The sequence below is a fragment of the Chanodichthys erythropterus genome, chromosome 2 (assembly GCF_024489055.1).
Source record: "Chanodichthys erythropterus isolate Z2021 chromosome 2, ASM2448905v1, whole genome shotgun sequence".
In the NCBI taxonomy this organism is placed as follows: domain Eukaryota; kingdom Metazoa; phylum Chordata; class Actinopteri; order Cypriniformes; family Xenocyprididae; genus Chanodichthys; species Chanodichthys erythropterus.
In genome coordinates this window covers 35,137,377-35,157,500 of record NC_090222.1, presented here as the reverse complement: position 1 = coordinate 35,157,500, position 20,124 = coordinate 35,137,377, and the positions used below count along the sequence as shown (strand labels likewise).

The 20,124-nt window shown below is 36.7% G+C and overlaps 1 protein-coding gene and 1 long non-coding RNA gene across 3 annotated transcripts in view; one reads left to right on the top strand and one right to left on the bottom strand.

Annotated features, from left to right (window-relative positions):
* The window catches only part of LOC137037015 (protein rapunzel-like), a 2,513-nt gene extending 1,124 nt beyond the window's left edge, over positions 1–1,389 (bottom strand). The window contains exon 1 of the mRNA XM_067410793.1: positions 1–1,389. This exon is cut by the window's left edge and continues 1,124 nt beyond it. Coding sequence (XP_067266894.1) covers positions 32–697 — 666 coding nt within the window. The 5' untranslated portion in view covers positions 698–1,389 and the 3' untranslated portion in view covers positions 1–31.
* LOC137037031 (uncharacterized) overlaps positions 1–11,357 on the top strand; it is an 18,346-nt gene extending 6,989 nt beyond the window's left edge. The window contains exons 4-9 of one of the 2 annotated variants that reach the window (XR_010897225.1): positions 3,148–3,279; positions 5,877–6,017; positions 6,145–6,238; positions 6,421–6,585; positions 6,715–6,843; positions 6,955–11,357. This is a non-coding gene — a long non-coding RNA (uncharacterized lncRNA). Of the gene's footprint in view, positions 1–3,147; positions 6,018–6,144; positions 6,239–6,420; positions 6,586–6,714; positions 6,844–6,954 lie in introns of both variants that reach the window. The other variant, XR_010897224.1, reaches the window with a different exon arrangement.
* The last annotated feature ends 8,767 nt before the right edge of the window (positions 11,358–20,124 follow it).

The window sequence follows — 20,124 nt, the reverse complement described above, 5'->3', positions numbered from 1 at the left end:
TTTCTGATTCAAGATTGCTTATGACATAACTTTATTGGTTCAGAACTTTTTGCATCTCTGCTTGAATCTTATCAAACCTCTTGCCCCATTTATCTTTCAATTCATCTTCGTCATCTTCAGTGATAGCTTTGAAGGCAATCAGCGTCATAAGACCGGTGTAAAACAGGTGGGCCAAGTGAGAGCAGTGGGCCTCCATCACCTTTTTGTCCCCATTACAGTTCTCCAGGTACACTTTTAGGATGGACCTCCCAAACAGAGAGGTGCCCATCACACCATCATAAAACACATCTAAGCTCCTGTCGCTTCCTTCGCTCCTGTAGAGCTCCACAAACTTCTGCATGTGGTGTTTTGAGTTATTAGGGTCCTGCTTTACTTTTTCCACCATGGTGTTGAAGTTTTTGTACAAATAATTGATGGTCATCTCATATTTGCCATAATTCTCTTTGATCTCATTCATGCGGATCTGTTGGAGCACCTTCTTGTTCTTCTCTGAGATGGCTTCCAGCTTTTCGTGGATCTGCTTGAAGTCATTGTGCATCTCATGGTCCTCCTCATCCTCGAGGCCTTTCCCGATGTCCCCGACCACTGAAGTCACAATCCCGAAGAGAGGATTTATGGAAGAGGCGAAGGAGGAGACGTTCTCCACACAGAACAGTACTTTGACCACAGTCTCTTTGATCTGCTGTTTTTCTGCCATTGATGGGTCTGAATCTTGGACTTTGGCTCTCAGTCTTTCAATCTTGTCTGAATCTGAAATGAAAGGGAAACATGTTTTTAATAAAAACAGTACAGTATAAAAATGTCAATACTTCTGCAACATTGAAGTTTGAAACTGGCATGCTTCCTTTGGGTTTAATTGTAAATATAAATACCAAGGGCCAGATTTACAACACAAACCCTCTTGCTATAAAATACTGTCAGGATTACCAAAGACTTGGCATGGACAATTATTTTTGCAGCTGGCCTTATTGCATATAGCCTACACTTGTAAGAGTTTGCCTTTTTAGATGCAATATTTATGGTAGGAGAGTATTTAAATTAATAATGCAATGTTTACTAAGGGTTGAAGTGAGTCGATTTACTGGTTTTGCAGCATTATTTAACACTCAAAGCATGTCTTGAGCCATTTTGCACCTTTGCTGTTACATCACACGTACCAAATTATCATCAGCTCTGCTTGTTTGTATTGAATTTGCTACGTGAATTTGCGCTGCTCTTGATAGCCAGCCATGTTGGTGAATTATGTCACACAGGTGGTGGAGTAATAGCCTCTTTAGATGAATCCGTATTAATGCAAGATTTTTTTCTTATAAATCGTGTTTTTACTTATAATTTTCATTTTTCTCATTTATTTAGATTTATTTCCAGATTCACAGGCTTGTTTTTACATACCAGAGCACACATGCACACTCTTCAAAAATGGTGCTTAAAATCTCTGGACAAACTAAAATATGTAAACTACATTTGTATTTATTCAAAATAAAAGATATACATTGTAGGCCTACTTAATGTTAGCTTGCTTATTTTGCTCAAGATAATGATTTATGTCATAAAAACAAGAAACTATGCACATTTCTCTATTTTGAACCTGAACTTGCAGTGTCAAAATAGAGAGATGCTTTGTGGAATTTTCTTCTGTTTGAGTAAATTTATACTGCTATTTTATATTGAGTATAAATTTATAATTTAAATTTAAACTTTCATTTAATACTGAAAACTATGGAAGCCCGTTTCCACCACAGTTGAGTAAAAAAAATAATTCTGTAAGTCATAATAATGAGAAACTTTCTCATAATTATGACTTAGTATCTCATTGAGAAAGTTTCTCATAATAATGACTTATGTCAGAATAATGAGAAACTTTCTCGTAATAATGACTTTACATCTCATAATAACGAGAAAGTTTCTCTTAATAATGACTTACAGGTGCTGGTCATATAATTAGAATATTGTGAAAAAGTTCTTTTTTTTTTTATTGTAAATTATTTAAAAAAATGAAACTTTCATTTATACTAGATTCCCTACATGTAAAGTAAAACATTTCAAAAGTTTTTTTTGTTTTGTTTTTTTTTATTTGTTGATTAGAGTGTACAGCTAATGAAAGTCCAAAATCCAGTATCTCAAAATATTAGAATATTTACATTTGAGTTTCATTAAATGACCATCCCTACAGTATAAATTCCGGGTATCTCTTGTTCTTTGAAACCACACTAATGGGGAAGACTGCTGACTTGGCAATGGTCCAGGAGACAATCATTGACACCCTCCACAAAGAGAGTAACTCACAGATGGTCATTACTGAATGTGGTGGCTGTTCACAGAGTGATGTATCAAAGCATATTAAATGCAAAGTTGACTAGAAGGAAGAAATTGGGTAGGCAAAGGTGCACACGCAACAGGGATGACCACAAGCTTGAGAATACTGTTAAGTATAGCTGATTCAAACACTTGGGAGAACTTCACAATGAGTCAAATGAAGCCAGAGTCAGCGCATCAAGAGTCACCACGCTCAGACATCTTCAGGAAAAGGACTACCAAGCCACTTCTGAAACAGAAACAACGTCAGAAGCATCTTACCTGGGCTAAGGAGAAAAAGAACTGGACAGTGAACAGTGGTCGAAAGTCCTCTTTTCAGATAAAAGTAAATTTTGCATTTCATGTTGAAATCATGGTCCCAGAGTCTGAGGGAAGACTGGAGAGGCACAGAATCCAAGCTGCTTGAAGTCTAGTGTTAAGTTTCTGAAGTCAGTAATGATTTGGGGGGTGGGGGGGCGTGACGTCTGCTGGTGTTGGTCCATTGTGTTCTATCAAGTGCAAAGTCAATGCAGCCATCTTCCAGGAGATTTTGGAGCACTTTATGCTTCTAGAATGCTTTATGCTATCTAGAATATATGAAAGTTTCATTTTTAAAAATAATTTACAATAAAAAAATTAACTTTTTCATGATACGCTGTTAGCCTAACAGCACACCTACATATCCAACTCTGCTAAAGAATGTCATTATTACGAGAAAGTTTCTCATTATTATGAGAAACTCATAAAGGTCTAAACTCATTCAGTGTAAGGTCTTATGGTGTTACAGTGTTCAAATAAAAGTGTACATTTACTGCCCCCAAGTGGTGTGATATTTTGGTGTTGCACTTCCAGGCTCCTGTCCAGTGTTAATTGTACGAACTTGAAGTAATTGAGACAATGCAGTCCGCATTTGACAATTTACCCTGTTTGGAAAAAATGGCGGCTCTTTTGGTGGAATCGTGCGATTGAAAGCAAAACACAAAGGTAAGATTTAGAATCGTCACTTTTAACATTTTGTTTTAATACAACTTCAACTACATATATTTAATTGATATGCAGAGTTCATTTTAATAAGTTCTGTTTCCGTGAAACGGAACGTAAACTAGCTTTAGTGAGTCACATTAATAGCCTAGCAGGCTGTATATTGTAACTATATTTTTAGTGAAATCTGAAATTTCAAAACATTAGAACTGCGTTATTTATTGTATACATATGGCTTTATTTTTTGATTGGTTTAATTACGTTTTATAGGAACTTTGGGCGTGAAGATCTACACTGGCTCGGTGTTTATTTTACATACGGGACATTTCAGTCGTCGTGTTGGTCATTTGAAAGAAAGGAGAACCGCGCTACTTCGGTAAAGTTGGTTTTATATTCGTACATTCGGACATCCGTATTCAATAGCCTTGTTAATCACACTACATTGGACATTCAGTGGACATTCACAAGTAAATACGGCATTAAAACAATACTTGCCTATTTTGATCGACTGTGAAAAATGTTGTAAGTTGACAATCGTTGGTTGTCAGTATAATGTCGCTGCTTAAAATTCGCAAACATTAATTTATTGCACATTTATTGGAAAGTCTTAATTTATCAGAAGTCCGAATGTGCAAATATCCAACTTTACCGAAGTAACCGCGCTTGAAGCGCAAGCACACAGTTCTGGGCTGCGTTCCAGTTCGGTTTTAGACACGCACTCGCGAACTTCCCTAAACACTTCCCCTCGGGGGAATCCCTGCCGCCATTTTGAAGTGCATTCAACTTCGTGAAGTGGACGAGGGAAGTTTATATGGACAGACCCTCGCTCCCTCGATTTGGAACGAGGGAGCGAGTCTACTTCATATGTACACTTCAGGCAGCTCCATAACCCACAATGCAACACGATTGTGACGTCACCGCATATCGCGTTTAATTCACCCCACCACAAACAACTCTGATATATTAATTATTTTTTAAACATTTAAAACACACATATATACATATAGAATGCTGTAATTTTGTAAGGGGAAAAAATAAATAATAAATTAGCTCCATTGCGGATTCCAAGTGATCAAGGGCTTAGGACGTTCCAGTTCAGCCCATACAAAGGTTCCGCCAGAAGTGGGCACTCATGCAACGTAAGCAATGACGTGCATCTGAGTCAACGAGACCGAGTGAAGTTAGCGAGAGAAGGGCATTTAAAAACCGAACTGGAACGCAGCCCTGGTCTTTTCTCAGAATCAGAATCAGAAAGAGCTTTATTGCCAGGTATGTTTTTTACACATACTAGGAATTTGTTTTATTGACAGAAGCTCCACAGTGCAACAGAGTAACAGCGACAAGACAAGACACATAATAAAAAGAATAAAATAATAATATACAAATTTACAAGATAGACAAAGTGCAAAAAAAGCAAAAAACAATATATATTATAGACAATTGTATGTACAGTTTTGTGTGCAAATTGAGATATAAATAAGTGTTTTAAGTAAATATTGTGTAATAGTGTTGTGTGCTCCGTGTTTGTCAAGTGTTCATGAAATTAATTGCTTGAGGGAAGAAACTGTTCCTGTGTCTGATCGTTCTGGTGCTCAGAGCTCTGTAGCGTCGACCGGATGGCAACAGTTCAAAGAGGGAGTGTGCTGGATGTGAGGGGTCCAGAGTGATCTTCTTTGCCCTTTTTCTCACTCTGGCTAAGTACAGTTCTTAAAGAGTGGGGAGGGTTGTGCCAATGATTCGCTCAGCAGACCGGACTACCCTCTGTAGTCTTCTGAGGTCAGATTTGGTAGCTGAGCTGAACCAGACGGTAATTGAAGTGCAGAGAATGGATTCGATGATGGAAGAGTAGAACTGATTCAGCAGCTCCTGTGGTAGGTTGAACTTCCTCAGCTGGCGAAGGAAGTACAACCTCTGCCTTTTTCACAATGGACTCGATGTGGTTGTCCCACTTCAGGTCCTGGGAGATGGTGCCCAGGAACCTGAATGACTCCACTGCTGCCACAGTGCTGTTCATGATGGTGAGTGGGGGGAGAGCAGGGGGGTTTCTCCTGAAGTCCACGATCATCTCCACTGTCTTGAGCGTGTTGAGCTCCAGGTTGGTAAGACTGCACCAGACAGCCAGCTGTTCAACCTCCAGTCAGAAAGCAGACTCGTCACCGTCCTGGATGAGGCCGATCAGTGTGGTGTCATCCGCAAACTTCAGGAGCTTGACAGAGAGGTCTTTAGAGGTGCAGTCGTTGGTGTACAGGGAGAAGAGCAGTGGGGAGAGGACACAGCCCTGAGGGGCACCGGTGCTGATGGTGAGGGTGCTGGATGAGAATTTTCCCAGCCTCACTAGCTGCTGCCTGTCTGTCAGGAAGCTGGTGATCCACTGACAGACAGAGGTGGGCACGGAGAGCTGAGTTAGTTTGGGCTGGAGGAGTAATGGCAGATGGTGTTAAAAGCAGAGCTGAAGTCCACAAAGGAGGTATGTGCTTTTGCTATATACATGTCACTTGCCGATGAACTTGTGGGGTTGCAGGCTCGTCGCAATCCTACTAAAATGTCAATGTTGTTTTCTTAGATGATTTAACAATTTTTCTTTTTGTTTTTTTTTTAAGCTTGTGAAGAGTGTTTTAGAAAAAAAAGCCTGTTGGGGAGAAGATACAAATATTTTGGGAATACAAAACAACTGGGAAAATCACAGATTCCACAAGACGGATTCTTGTGAACACATTAGTTTGAGACATGATTGATAATTGGTATGTTGTTCCCTTTCCTCTGTTTAAATATTTTGACAATACAGTGTGTGAATAACCATTCAAACTACTCAATTAAGCACACTTAATTACCAAATGTAACAATGTAGCTTTATTTTTGTTTACTTAGGAGTATTCCACCTAAGAAGATCAGAGTTAAATATGCAGTTGGGATTGTGACTCTGTTTCCCTGTCTCAAGGATCCCTATCCCAGAAAAGGCTATGTGAGTTCTCTATTTTACTCTTCATCTGTTCTTTCCTTATTTCCAAGGTTTCTTGACACAAAAGGACTTGTAAGTGTTGCACACAATAGGTTGTTGTTATTCAAAATTGAATGGACTGTTTAGCTGCAGCACTTGGTAATGTAACTGATTATTTTCTTGCATTTAACTGTATACAACTTTAGTTGCTTCAAGACTTTGAGTTACTATTTGGAGTGGAGACTGCATCTAAACTTCTGGAGAAGTGGGACTCTGAAGCAAAAAAATCATTCAAGAAGCCAAAAACCTCACCCGGTCACTGCTTTTGAGTTGTCTGATTCAGTCTGCAGAACACTGCAACAATCAAGGAGGTACAGGCAGTTCATTATGTATTCTAATCAAGAGCAAGGATAATTTTATCTGTATATAAAATAGCGTATGTATATTGGTATACGATTATATAGATTTGTTAAGGTTTGCGTTTTCTTTTTTGAATTTAGACTGGGACAGTGATATGTCTTCCCTGTTATTGCTTGGTCTACCTCCTGCCACCACCTTCTAGTGGAAATAAGAAGTTTGTCAAGATCAGTGTGCATGAAGCTTTGGATCGCGTAGTAAGATTTCACAAGGTATGCTTACTCTTAATGTTATGTCGAACTGCATGTCATGCCTAGAAATGTTTGTTAATGTGTAGGTGCGTACATTAATGTAAACATGAATGTTTTTTTTTCTGTTTTGAGTCTTGTTGCAGTTTTGAAGAAGTCCTTGGATTAAAACAGACAACACAGCCCTACATCTTGGCAGTTGGCACTTTGAAGAGTGGCATCTATGACTACTACATTGCTGTGGATGAGCGGCTCTGAGACTGCAGGGCTAAGTCCTCTCTCAGCCTTTGAACTTTTCAAAATGACCTTTATATTGTTCCATTACATGTGCTTTAGTGCTCAGGTCTTCGAATATGTCTGTTCCTTGTAGATTGTACTTTTAATATTTTAATACTATGCAATACAAACGTTTAAGTGTGTATGTTGTCATTCAGTAATATAAATTGCACAAATGACAAATTCATACAGACCTAAAAATGTATGTGATTTGCTCTTTTAATGCTGTTACACTGTTTTTATGCATGCTGTACTAATTGAGGCAACATGAGTTGCATTTCTTTGTGGCCTATATATATATTCAAAATGGTGAACAATGGTGAATTTTAGAAATGTTCTTACCCCGTCAGTGTAAAAAATAACCTTTTGAATTGGTGTATAATACACTCTTGCAGAGAGTAACACACAGTGTACACTCGAGTATATTGTAAACTTTTGGTGTAAAAAAAATGTACACTGTCGAGGGGTATATATTCAACACTTTTGAAAGTGTTACTTAAAAACCAGGCTGGTGGGACCTATATATACACCAGAGAAGTGTAAAATGTACACTTGTGGAGTTAAATGAACACTGGGCAATTTGCTGTGCATTACTCTGTTTGAAATCCATTGTTCACCACTTGTGTTTCTGCTTCTTCATACACAAACATACAAATGAATGTTACAAATGAAGACTATCCCGTCTCATATAGGCTACTGATAATTTATCAATAATGTTATTTATTTAGCCTAATGATATAATATGTATTACACTTTTGCAGAATGTGCTATGGTTGCGGAGTTCTCGCATTTGACCAGCTGATGTCGCTAGCGTGCCACGCCCTTCTGCTCCGCTTTGCGCATGAGTATATGTATCTCATTTTTACGGTAAAGTTTCTTGTTATTATGAGATGTTAAGTCATTATTATGAGAAACTTTCTCAATACAATGAAATACTAAGTCATAATTATCAAATAGTTTAATGTAAAACTACAAAATGGACTATTTTACTTAATATTTGTGTTTTGCATTTTTATGCATATTAGATCTTTCAGTATTAAGTTAGATTAGCAACATACATAACATATCTAGAGGGTCCCAAACTGATTGATTTGGAATAAAGCATTTCTATGACTATAAAATGTTGCCGTCCAGTTCTGAATCTGCCATGTCCAGAGTGGTAATAATCAACTAGAACTTTTTCCCAAATAAGTATCAAATTAAACTTTCATGCCAGGGACTAAAATATTAAAGTTAAACTTACAAAATTTATATAGTATAACATTTTATTTACATGTATTAGTGCTATCAGAAAGGAAGCTCACGGGAAGTATTGACTCATGTTTATGTAAAATAAGGAATTATTCAATAATATGAATAAAAAATAAATGTGTAAGCAGGAGAATGTTCTAAGCTACAAATCTTACCTTTAAATGCGTCTGCAGCTGTTCAGTTCCTGATGTTGCTGCTGCTTATGTACAAGCAGCCACCATTTCACTGTCCGGTCTGAGAAACAACCCCTCCCTCTTTGTCAAAAAAGGGCATGCAGGTGTGGGAGTGACTCATACCACAGCAATGCTGATTGGTTTAGAAGAGGGGGGAAATTATGCAGCTTTTCCACAATTCCCTTTTTGAAGAACATAGACTGCTCGGAATATGCATGCAATGCTTTCTACCTGTAAAGAATCTTATCATGTATAGACAAGAATGAATAACTAGTGGGAGCAGATGAGTAAATTAGAGAACATTTAGTTTGCCTGCATAAAAATAAATAAATAAATAAAAATAACATATTATCTATTATTTTCTATAGGAAAAGAGGAAATTCCGACATTGACAAGTCTAATACTAATGCATGACTGAAAAGTATACTATTTGTATGTGGAAAAATATGGGCCTCAGACATCAAACACATCCTATAAGACAGGAAAATGAAATGAACTCTTGCTGTGAGAAAGACTGGATGTCTCAAGTGGAAATCTTATCTTTTTCCTTCCAAGTACCTGCGGCAGAACAGAGAGGGGGAAAAACAGAACTTTTAGCAAAGTATATTCAGAGAGTTTCAGGTAGTTATTTGTTGAAATGTGATAATCTTGATAGTATCGGTTAGAATATTATCAGATGTTTCGCACAGTATGTTGTCATTTTCCAGCAAAGGTGTGTAGAAGTTTACAGCTATTGTTGCAAACTAAAAGCCTGGTAATGGTTTTTGTAATATATATTCCATTTCACACCTTCCCAGCTAACAGGGAACACTCTCAGAACTTTAGCTAATGTTCTGGCAAGGTTCTCTCAATGTTATGAACAAACATTCTTCCAGTAACATTAATAGAACATTCATTCAAGGTTATCTAGTCTTAAATAATGTTCCCAAAACACAAAAACATTATTTATGCATTGTTCATGGAACTCTTTTCCTGAAACATTTTAGCTGGATGTTCATCATTTTTTAAATGTTACTACTTTAGAGAACATTCAAAAGTCAAGTCACCTTTATTTATATAGCACTTTTTACAATACAGATTGTGTCAAAGCAGCTTTACAGCGATAACTGGTGAATAATTCAGTATTGATTAATTCGGTTATAAATAATCAATAATTAGTTAATTTATCTATATATCAGCACTGGAGAAAACAGTAATGTCATCATCCAGCTCAGTTCTGTTTGCATACAATGGTGTCAATGCAGGCAGATCAAAAACATTGTTGAATATCAAGTGTCCCCAACTAAGCAAGCCAGAGACGACAGTAGCAAGGAACCCAAACTCCATCAGGTGATATCAGATGACAAAACAGTGATAAGAATAGAGTAAAAAAAACCTTGGGAGAAACCAGGCTCAGTCAGGGGGCCAGTTCTCCTCTGGCGAACAGCAAACAGTGAATGATTATGATAAACCTCGGGATAAAATGAAAGACTAATATTAGCATAGATGGAAGTATTCACGGTTCCGGCTGACCTAATTTATGCAGCCTATCAATCCTTTTACAGATTTGAAAATCTAAATTGATAATGTGTTATGTGTATGCCAGGGTAAAGAGATGCGTTTTTAGTCTAGATTTAAACAGACACAGTGTGTCTCCTTCCTGAAAAATGCTAGGAAGATTGTTCCAAATAGTTCAGGTGCCAAATAGGAGAAGGATCTACTGCCTGCGGTATTAATTGGCCTGAATTCTGATATCGCAATTGACGTGAAGGACTATAATGTGTTAAGAGCTCACTCAGATACTAGGGAGCTAAACCATTTAGTGCTTTGTAAGGGATTAGCAAGATTTTAAAATTTATACGATGTTTAATAGGGAGAATGCAGTGTTGACAGAACTGGGCTAATATGGTCATACTTCCTGGTTCTAGTAAGAACTCTAGCTGCTGCATTTTGGACCAACTGTAGTTTATTTATCAAGCGAGCGGAACAACCACCCAGTAGAGCATTAGAGTAATCTAGCCTTGAGGTCATGAACACACAAAATAACCGTTCTGCATGTTTCATTGAGAGCATTCTTTAAGCCTTGGCTAAATGTAGTACACACAAGACTAGATGATGATCTGAGATGTCATCGCTCTGCTGTGATAATATAATTTACAATAAGTGATTTTGAAGAAAGGGATCTAATATTCAGCAACCCAAGCTTTATCATTTGTTCATCAGTATTATCTCTGTTGAACATCAATTAAATTTTTACCCTTAAATGGGTTTGGAAGTTTTTTGTATTTTATAATTCGGGGTACAGACACAGTCTCTTTGTGATAATGGGTGAAAGAGTTTCTATGTGATGGGATTTATCTGACTTCTGACTTTTACAACTTTTACTCTCTACTTGACTACATTTTTGAGCAAGTAAATGTACTTTTTACTCCAGTTTGTTTGTGATGAGTAATGCAGTTATTACATTTTGTATGGCACCTAACTTTTTCTGCAGAAGTTTGTTTCTGATATAAAGAAGCGATATCGCCATCTAAGGGCAGTGAAGGTACTATATCTTGTGTGTTTTTGTTGTCAGCAAGTCTACTTTATGTAAATGCAAGGTAGTTTCTGGATCGCAGGTGTTTGGTTTAGGATATGAGGTCATGACTGCAGCTGGTAATGTCTACTTGCACTAGATGTGCTGATTTCGGCCTCATTGACTATTTGATTTTACTTCACATTATTCTATTTATCTGGTATATTGACAAGACTTATGTGATGTATATTGGTTTACTTATGGCCTTTTTGTGAACTTGACTTGAGACCTGAGGGTTTGTAAACGTTTAAAAGGTTGTTGCGTCGACCTTGATTTATTGCAGTATTAAGGTGTTCAAAATAAACTATTTCTCATTTTACAAATCATTTGCTTCTTATTTTCACCGTTATGTCTCTCAGGTGTTGAGGACTAGTGCATCTTTGAGCCTACATTCAGTATGAGTAAAATACTTAAGTACTGTTAAAATCAGTTACTTTAAGGTTTTTACTCAAGTCATATTGGAATATTGAAATGTGATAATCTTGATAGTTCTAGTTAGAATATTATCAGATGTTTCACACAGTATGCTGTCGTTTTCCAGCAAAGGTGTGTAGAAGTTTACAGCTATTGTTGCAAAATAAAAGCTTGGTAATTTTTTTTGTAAATATATATTCCATTTCACACCTTCCCAGCTAACGGGGAACACTCTCAGAACTTTAGCTCATGTTCTGGCAATGTTCTCTCAACGTTATGAACAAACATTCTTCCAGTAACATTAATAGAACATTTGTTCAAGGTTATCTGGTCTTTAATAATGTTCCCAAAAGATTAGCACAAAAACATTTATACATCGTTCATGGAACTTCTTTTCCTGAAACATTTTAGATGCATGTTCATCATTTTTTAAATGTTACTACTTCAGAGAACATTCAAAAGGAACATTCCAATAACGTTTGCAAAATGTTAATATGGAATGTTTCCTTAACATGCGCATAACATTTTTTTTTTTTTAAATGTCAAAAACTGGATTCAGAAATAACATTTTCATAACTTAATAAGAACATTAGCAAACGTTCTTAGAATACATTTTTGTGAGGTGGGTTACTGCTGAGACTTGTTATTAAAGAGATGCTTCAACAAGTTATGAGATGTCAGAGCACAATATGGCTCATTAAGTAATATGACTAATATTCACAGGAATATTATGCCACAGAAGCTAAGCCCTACGGCTTTTAAGACTCAAAAAGCACTTTCAGAGAAGCAACAGGCTAACACAGTCATATGCAAGCCCCATTTCTGTCTCTGAGCAAATGCAACTTCATATCTCACAATATTTGGGAAGAAAATATGGGATAGAAAATGTTGGTATGGCAAGAAAAATAAATCTGAGCTCTGCTATGAAAGCAAGACAGTATCAATTCTAAAGGTTCCATCAGTGTTTTGTCACTTTATGGCTCATTAAAGAATATGACTTTTCAAACAAATTATTTTTATATTATGGCATAACTCATTTTTGAGATGACAATGTTGGCATTGTGAGTAAATGTCTAACCTACTACTTAAAGCAATTAAACAGTGACATAGTCATAGTACATTATAGCTCATTAAATAATGACTTTTCAAAAGAATACTATGACATACAGTACAGAAGTATGGCTGTGGTACAAAGAACTATAAAAATATAAAAGTTAATATTTTATTAATCACAATAAGGAATTGTTAATCACAATAAGGAATTGTCAAATTCATCTACTCAGTTGAAAAACTATTCTTAAACAGAAAACTAACATTTACATTTGCTGGAATTGTATGGGACAAAATTTAGTGATAGTTCAGTTGTTTATAGCTTGTGAAACTTCACAGCAGAATGATGTGCCTTTAGGGGTTACATTTTTCCATTTGAGAAACACACCCTTGGCCTTGTTCCTGATCTACGTGCTGGTGGAAAAAAATTGGTGCAAGGAATTTATTTATTTATTTATTTATTTATTTATTTTTTCAAATCTTTTGCGTAAAACTTTGCGTTTCCTCCCAGTGCCGGCCCTAGTCTCTTTGGCGCCCTAGGCAAGATTTTTTTGGCGCCCCCTTATATTGCGATTTATCCAAAGGGGCGAATCTAGAATATTATTTATAGGGTGGCAAAGGGGTGGCATGAGGTCTATGAGGGGTGGCAATACCAAAGCAAGCACTCATGCATAATTTTTGGAGATTTATAGCCTTACATACACAATTTTGTTTACAAACATTGCATTACCAGAAAGTATCCATATACTGTTTAAAATTATTAAATAAAAAAATTTCAATATCCATCTTGTCACCAAGTAAATAAACTATACGAAAAACTTCTAAATGAGTCAGAACTTGTATCACTAAAGGAGATGAGCAGTTTTATCAATATTACACAGGCTACTTCAATGGTATAAATCACATTTTAGTCCAAGAGCAACAGAACAATTTTTGAGTTTCTGTTATTAACAAAGGTGGGAATGTCTGTGTGTGTTCACCCAGAACATCCTATCAACTACATACTCTAGCAACACCCCAGCAACTGCATAGTAAGAGCCTAGCAACCACCCAGAATCTCCTAGCAACACTTTAGCAATCATCCAGAACATATATTCTGGACTAACTGACCAAAGTTCATACATTTTTTAAACAAGACTTGAAGTTGGGTTTATGACAAGCCAACCTAAATTTGTCCTTCAAACTTTTCAGTCTCTATTGTTTTTCTTGATTGCTAATGTACAATTCATGAAACAATTCAACATTTTCTCACAGCAAAATACAATATCAAAACTATACACCAACTTGCACAAACTTCAAATGTCCAGGTCAAAATAAAATGTTCTAGTCAAAAACTTATTCTTGTCTGACAAAATCAAACTTTGACATCAGATGACACACAAAACATAACAAATACACAGACTACTGCACTGCCCAGTGAACACTAGTGAGATCAATTCATATAACACTGTAACAAAAATACCTCTTTTTCATTTTACTATTATAAATTGATCTTGCAGTAGATGAAAAGCATGAGAAAAATAAGTATGAACTTGGTATGCACCAAATTACAGTAAACTGTCAATTGCAGTAAAAGTAAATTCAGCATCCTCTGCACATTTGGCTAAATTTCATTACAGTATACAGTAGTGTATTGGTCTTCTGACACAAGACTATATCCCTAGGCAATCATTTCTCAGCGCTGCAAAAAATACAGTACATATATAACAAATGGTTACAAAGAAAGTTGACAATCACAACGTGAAATTTCCCTCATCTAAAGTAGCCTACATGGTACTGTTTTAAGTTTAAAACCCCTGTAAATTATTCTTTCAGCTTTCTGTCAGATTTTGACTGGTGTGTGTCATCAGTTTTAATACCTAATATTTTCATTGTTAAATGTTTTGAGAAATGTCTCTTTGTTTTGATAAATTAACGAATGGTTTGGGAAACTGGACCAACTGAATCACTTATAATGTGTTAGCAATCGAGGAAAAAATAAAATACGTTTAGATTCTTACCCCATCTCTGCTATTAGTTTCTGTGATCGGATCATCGGGATCTCCGTATTGATTTCATGTTATTGGTTCGTCGGATGGCAAAAATAGGCTACCTTTATCCATGATGAAAGTGGAGCGGGCGGTCGCTGAATCAGCTCGCCAAAAAAATACGAAAATTAATCTCAGACATATTCGGATGGGACTACATTTCTCACAGGACTTCCGAGTTAGCCGGGAAGCAGTAATTTCCGATTCACGTACAAATATGGAAAAAAAATCGTAAGTTAACTTGGCTGCGCTGTGTTTTTGACTCTCAATGAATCGGTTCATAAGAGTCATTTGTTAATGAATCACACTGGGCGCGCTGCGTGCAACCATCATGCACAGTTTACTGAAAGACGTGCTTTCTTGCCATTACTTTGCGTTACGCAATTTATTTAGTCATCATATTGAAGTGCCGCTCCTGAAAAGCAGTACTTGAAACACTGCTTATTTTATTCTGTGATAATTTTGTGATAACCCCGGTAGATCCTCCCCTGTCCACGCATCCAGCCTCTTTGGCGCCCCTAGCGAGATTGCGCCCTTAGCATTTGCCTATACTGCCTATATAACGGGCCGGCTCTGTTTCCTCCCAAAAAGGCTTCCCGTTTCCAAGACGCGCATGTCAATGCAGTGAAATCCGGTGGGTGCTCGGACTCCTAACTCTCCATTCATTTTAACCAATAAAAAGTCGTTAGAAAATCAAGAACCTCTGACTGCAGCTCACACAGCTTTCTTCTCGTCATTATACTTAATTTGAGGCAGTTTCCGTGGCGTTATTTGCTCTTGCTCAGGTATTGCGTGTGTGCGCTCACTTTGTTATATGTAAATCAAACATGCTTTTTCTCTAGAATTGTCTTCTCTTCTGAATTTGATGTTGCTAGAAGCTATTAATCATCAAACTTGCATAACTGACTGGTAAAATAACACCTATAAATTGTAAAGAAATTAAGTATTTTTTATATAATAACTCCGTGTAGAAATTATATCATTTTAAAACAGCCAACTTTAGATATTTTTATTATCTATTTAATATATATATTTAAAGTTAAGTGCTTATTGTAGCCTGAATGCTTATTGAATTATTATATTTAGCGAACCACTACTGATCATCAAATAGTAGACAATATCAGCATGAGTGTAATCAAAATGGTTATGAGTCTGGATAATCTGTAGTTTTTAGAATAGAAATAACAGTTTTTCCACGATTCAAAAAGCAAATTACACAATCAAACAAAACAATATGTAGGGATAATTTACTGTAGGTTATGACAAAACGTTTTATTGTTTAAAATTTATTTATAAATTGTTTATGGTCTGGTCTATGTGTCCCTGCCTCTGCTGAATTATTTTTATCCCTGGTGTGGATAAAAAAATATCCCTCCCGGGTGATGCTACTCCACAAACCACCAACAGAGCATATAAAATACCAAAAATAAAACATCGCCAAGTAAAATGCTGTGTTTATTATATAGAACTGTCTCTTTACGACACAACAAACGGGACACTTTTTAGACGCGCATTCCGACTTCGTCTCAGTGCCAGGCTCAAGTCAAACGAGCGCGGAAAAGATAGGTGACGACGAGGGAGCTTCACTTGAACAACAGTGAACTGCAGTCAGATGAGGTGTTGTCAGGCTATGTCGGTAAAACTCAGAAAAATTAACACGACTGTCAAATCAGTCGTTATACTGTGCTCGTGGCGCGCACTCAAGAATTGCATGCGCAAATGCGCCGGCGCGCGCTGCGTAATTACTTTATTATAGCTTAAATAAAGCGCAATACTACGAGCAATGACCGTCGTTTGAAAATGAAATTGCCAAAAATGCGATTAAAGCTGCCCTGTGCAGGGACGTGCACAGGAATTTTGAGGGGCAGTTGCTCTGACCTAAAAAAAGGGCACCCCCCCCCCCCCCAAAAAAAAAAATTAAGGGCTATATGAAGGACTGAGAATTGACTCCGCTTCGAGTCGTGACCGAATCACCACCTCAGGTGTGCAATATTTTTCTAATAATTCAACGGCCCGTCGTCAATTATTCCTAACTGGAATCACAGCTTAAATAATGTTTTGACATCGACAACCCAAGTGCATTTTACCTCAAACTTGCTTCTAGTTAACTTCCTAAAGTAGCAATCGCTTCTCGGGTCGACATTAACACACTGACAAAATTATATTCAGAATTAAAAATATTTTTATACCACTTTTAATGTGTGATTGTGTAAAGGTTTTCACGAGATACCAACCTTTCGCGAACTTGCTTCCAACACTCGTTCTCATGGAGGCGCGGTGTGCACGGAGGGGTGGGGCTGTGCGCGCGCGAGTATGTGAGAGAGACGCGTGAGTGAGAGACGCAGGGAAATGAAATGAAGCTGAACGTTTGCTCTATGAAAAACATTGACAAAGAGGAAAACTAAGGACATTTAGTCTATAATTTTATTTTATTTTAGTTAGTTTTGCCAAACACACATTACAGTTTTGGTTAGTTATCGTTTTTTTGTAATGCCTAGTTTTATTTTTATTTCAGTTAACGATGATGTTTTTTCCCACCTAGTTTTCGTTTTTTCATTCGTTTTCGTTAACGATTATAACCTTACTCACCTTTCCGACAACGTTAAGTCGTCTAACCCGACAACCGCGACAATCTCCTTCTAGTGCCGCTCATGCAGGCTCAGCTCAGGTGCCGGTCGCGTGCAGCGCTGCAGCCACGTAAACAGAGTTTGCCCTTCCCCTACTGACTTTCACTTTCGTACGGGTGCCCAAATATGGAAGTGAATGAGGCTTTGCGATTTTTTTATTTATTTATTTTTTTAAATCTAGGCCTACGTGAAATTATCCATTGTACGATTTTTTTTTAAATTTTTTTTTTCCACCTCGGAAGGGCAACGTGAGTCAAGAAGGGCATATGGGCAGTTGCCCGGGCAACCTGAGCAACCCCCCTGTGCACGTCCCTGGCCCTGTGTATTTGTTGACATGGTTTAAAGCTATTGTTATCCAATTTGTTGGTCTAAACGTCTTAAAAATGCACATATGTAGGCTACACCAAGGAAATCTAAATTTTTTCGGGGGAGCATGCCCCCGTACCCCCCTAACAAACTACATTTTATGACCTCTTATGAAACTCTGCGACGCGTACATGTTCTATAAATTCTATCTAATGAAATCTGAGATAAACGTGTATTTCAACAAATGTGCGCACTTTGACAGTAAAAGTTTGTATATGTAGTATGCACTTTGATAAATAATAAATGGGACCAAGCGCGATTAAATGTAAAGGTTTGTGTCTCATTATTCTATTAACAAATACCGATTGATTTTGCATTTCTCTTAAAAATTAAGAATTAGTGTCATTGTAGTCATTATTAGTGTTATATATATATATAGCGGCCCCCTCATTTTTAGATGGGCCCCCCCAAAAATAAAATTCTGGCTACGCCACTTCTTCATGGTATCCCACATGCAAAAAAAGAAGGAGAAAATAATAATTAACAGGATGCAATAATAAGATTGTAAATTATTGTATTATTGTTAAACACTCGTTAGGCAATTTACTTCCACTTTTAGAACATTTTCTTCATTTTCATTGAAATTAAATGCCTTTCTGATGTGATGGGAAAAAGGAGAATAGCAAGCTTTGCAGAAGGCGGATTCGAACCCAGTTAATTGCATCACAGGTTAATTCTCTGCACCCCACACATTACTGCCTACACCACTGCAGCCACAGGAAATTTGTACTTAGTAATAGACACTCCGAATAATCTTGTTTTCCATTTATCTTTATCACCAAACTGGTAGATATTGATAATTTTACTTAAGTAAAATGCACTTAATTTAGATCCCCCAAGAAACAAAACTAAATATGTTATATCATTTTCTTATATGCAAAATCCATCGTGATTTAAGAATTTTTAGATATTTGTACTTGAAATAGGACAAAAATATACTCAGTAAGAAAAGCATTTTTGCAGTGTGAATGAATAAATGAATGAACTATTTAAACATCACTTGCACTTTAAAAAGGGGGAGGAGACCGAAGGAAACTCTGGGTTTAACGAAGAAAAAAAGTTACCATGGTAACTGACTGTGAGTATAAGTTACCTCTCTTTCAGTAACAGGCTTGACTTAACCTGCTTTCTCGGGTTTGACATACCTCCCATTCTGAAACGGAAAACCCAGATTTTCCCTCATTTCAGGGTTAACATACTCAGAGTTTTCACTTAACCTCCTTTCTCAAACGGACCCTTGTTGTTACTCCAACACAACATACGAGCGAGTGAACTAGCGCGCCCTCTAGTGCATAGAAACATTAAGTGCATCACATAGGCTATTCCTCATCACATAATGTTTATAGTGTCCCAAGTCTGCCGAAATTAAAAATAAATAAATACATAAATAAATAAATAAATAAATATACAAAGAAATATGAAAAGCAAAAATAAATAAATAAATAAACTTGTATATTAAATATATATATATATATATATATATATATATATATATATATATATATATATATATATATATATATTATACAGTTGATTAATTTCTTGTAGTATACAGTTGATTAATTTCAATTAATTTTTATTTATTGCACATTTATTAATTTCTTTATTTTTACATTTATGTATTTTTACATTACTTTGTCCCTATAGGGTAATGAGGAGGGCGTGGTTTACCTAAGACAACGCATATTTCAAAGATCTAAAATAGAACGAGGCGTCGGTTACAGTAGAACATTTTGTTGTGACGCGTCACTTCCCGTGTGGACAGTCACAGCATCACTGAGTACAATGGGTTTTTCTTGATGTGGTCTTATTATTAATCACATGTCTTCGGTTAAGTTATCAACTGGAAATATCCAGAATTAGATCAATCAAAATATGCCAATGGAAACGGAGCTAGTGAGACACACGCCATGCATTGAACACAGATGCATCATGCTCTTTCAAACAGCACCTGTCGTGTGCCCTCATATTTTTTTTAGCTAACTGCATTTTAAAGGTGCAACGTGTAAAATATTCTCTCCACTAGAGGTCACTAGAGGGCTATTCAAAACAAAGGCGTAGCTTGATAATGCCAAGTTTGAGTGCAGAATATTGGGACATTTGTGCTGCGTTCCAATTCGCCAACTTCTACTACGCCCTAAAAGTATGTACTCTTTCTGTGAACAAAAAGTAATTACTTTTGAGTGTGTAGCAAAAGAGTAGACAAGCTTTGGGACATACTATCACGTCATACAATCGCGTCTTTTCTCTCTGTCGCATCCTGTCACCGTAAACTGGCCTGTCAATCATCTTACATCCTTCACATTTCATTTAGCTAATTTCCTACCGTATCGGAGATATTTTCTATCAGGTTAAACTGATTATTAGTCACTAAAATCTCTCAGCGTCGATCGCGTATATCCGCCATGTTTTGTAGTTTTTTAACACTTTTTACTCGTGTTTGTAGTTCTGAACTGAGTCCTCGTCCAATACGCAATGGGTTGTGGGCAATATTAGCCTCTATAGTGTGCACGGATCAGTGCCCAAGGAAGTCTTGTAGCAGAACTTCACTTGCATTAGCATCCCAT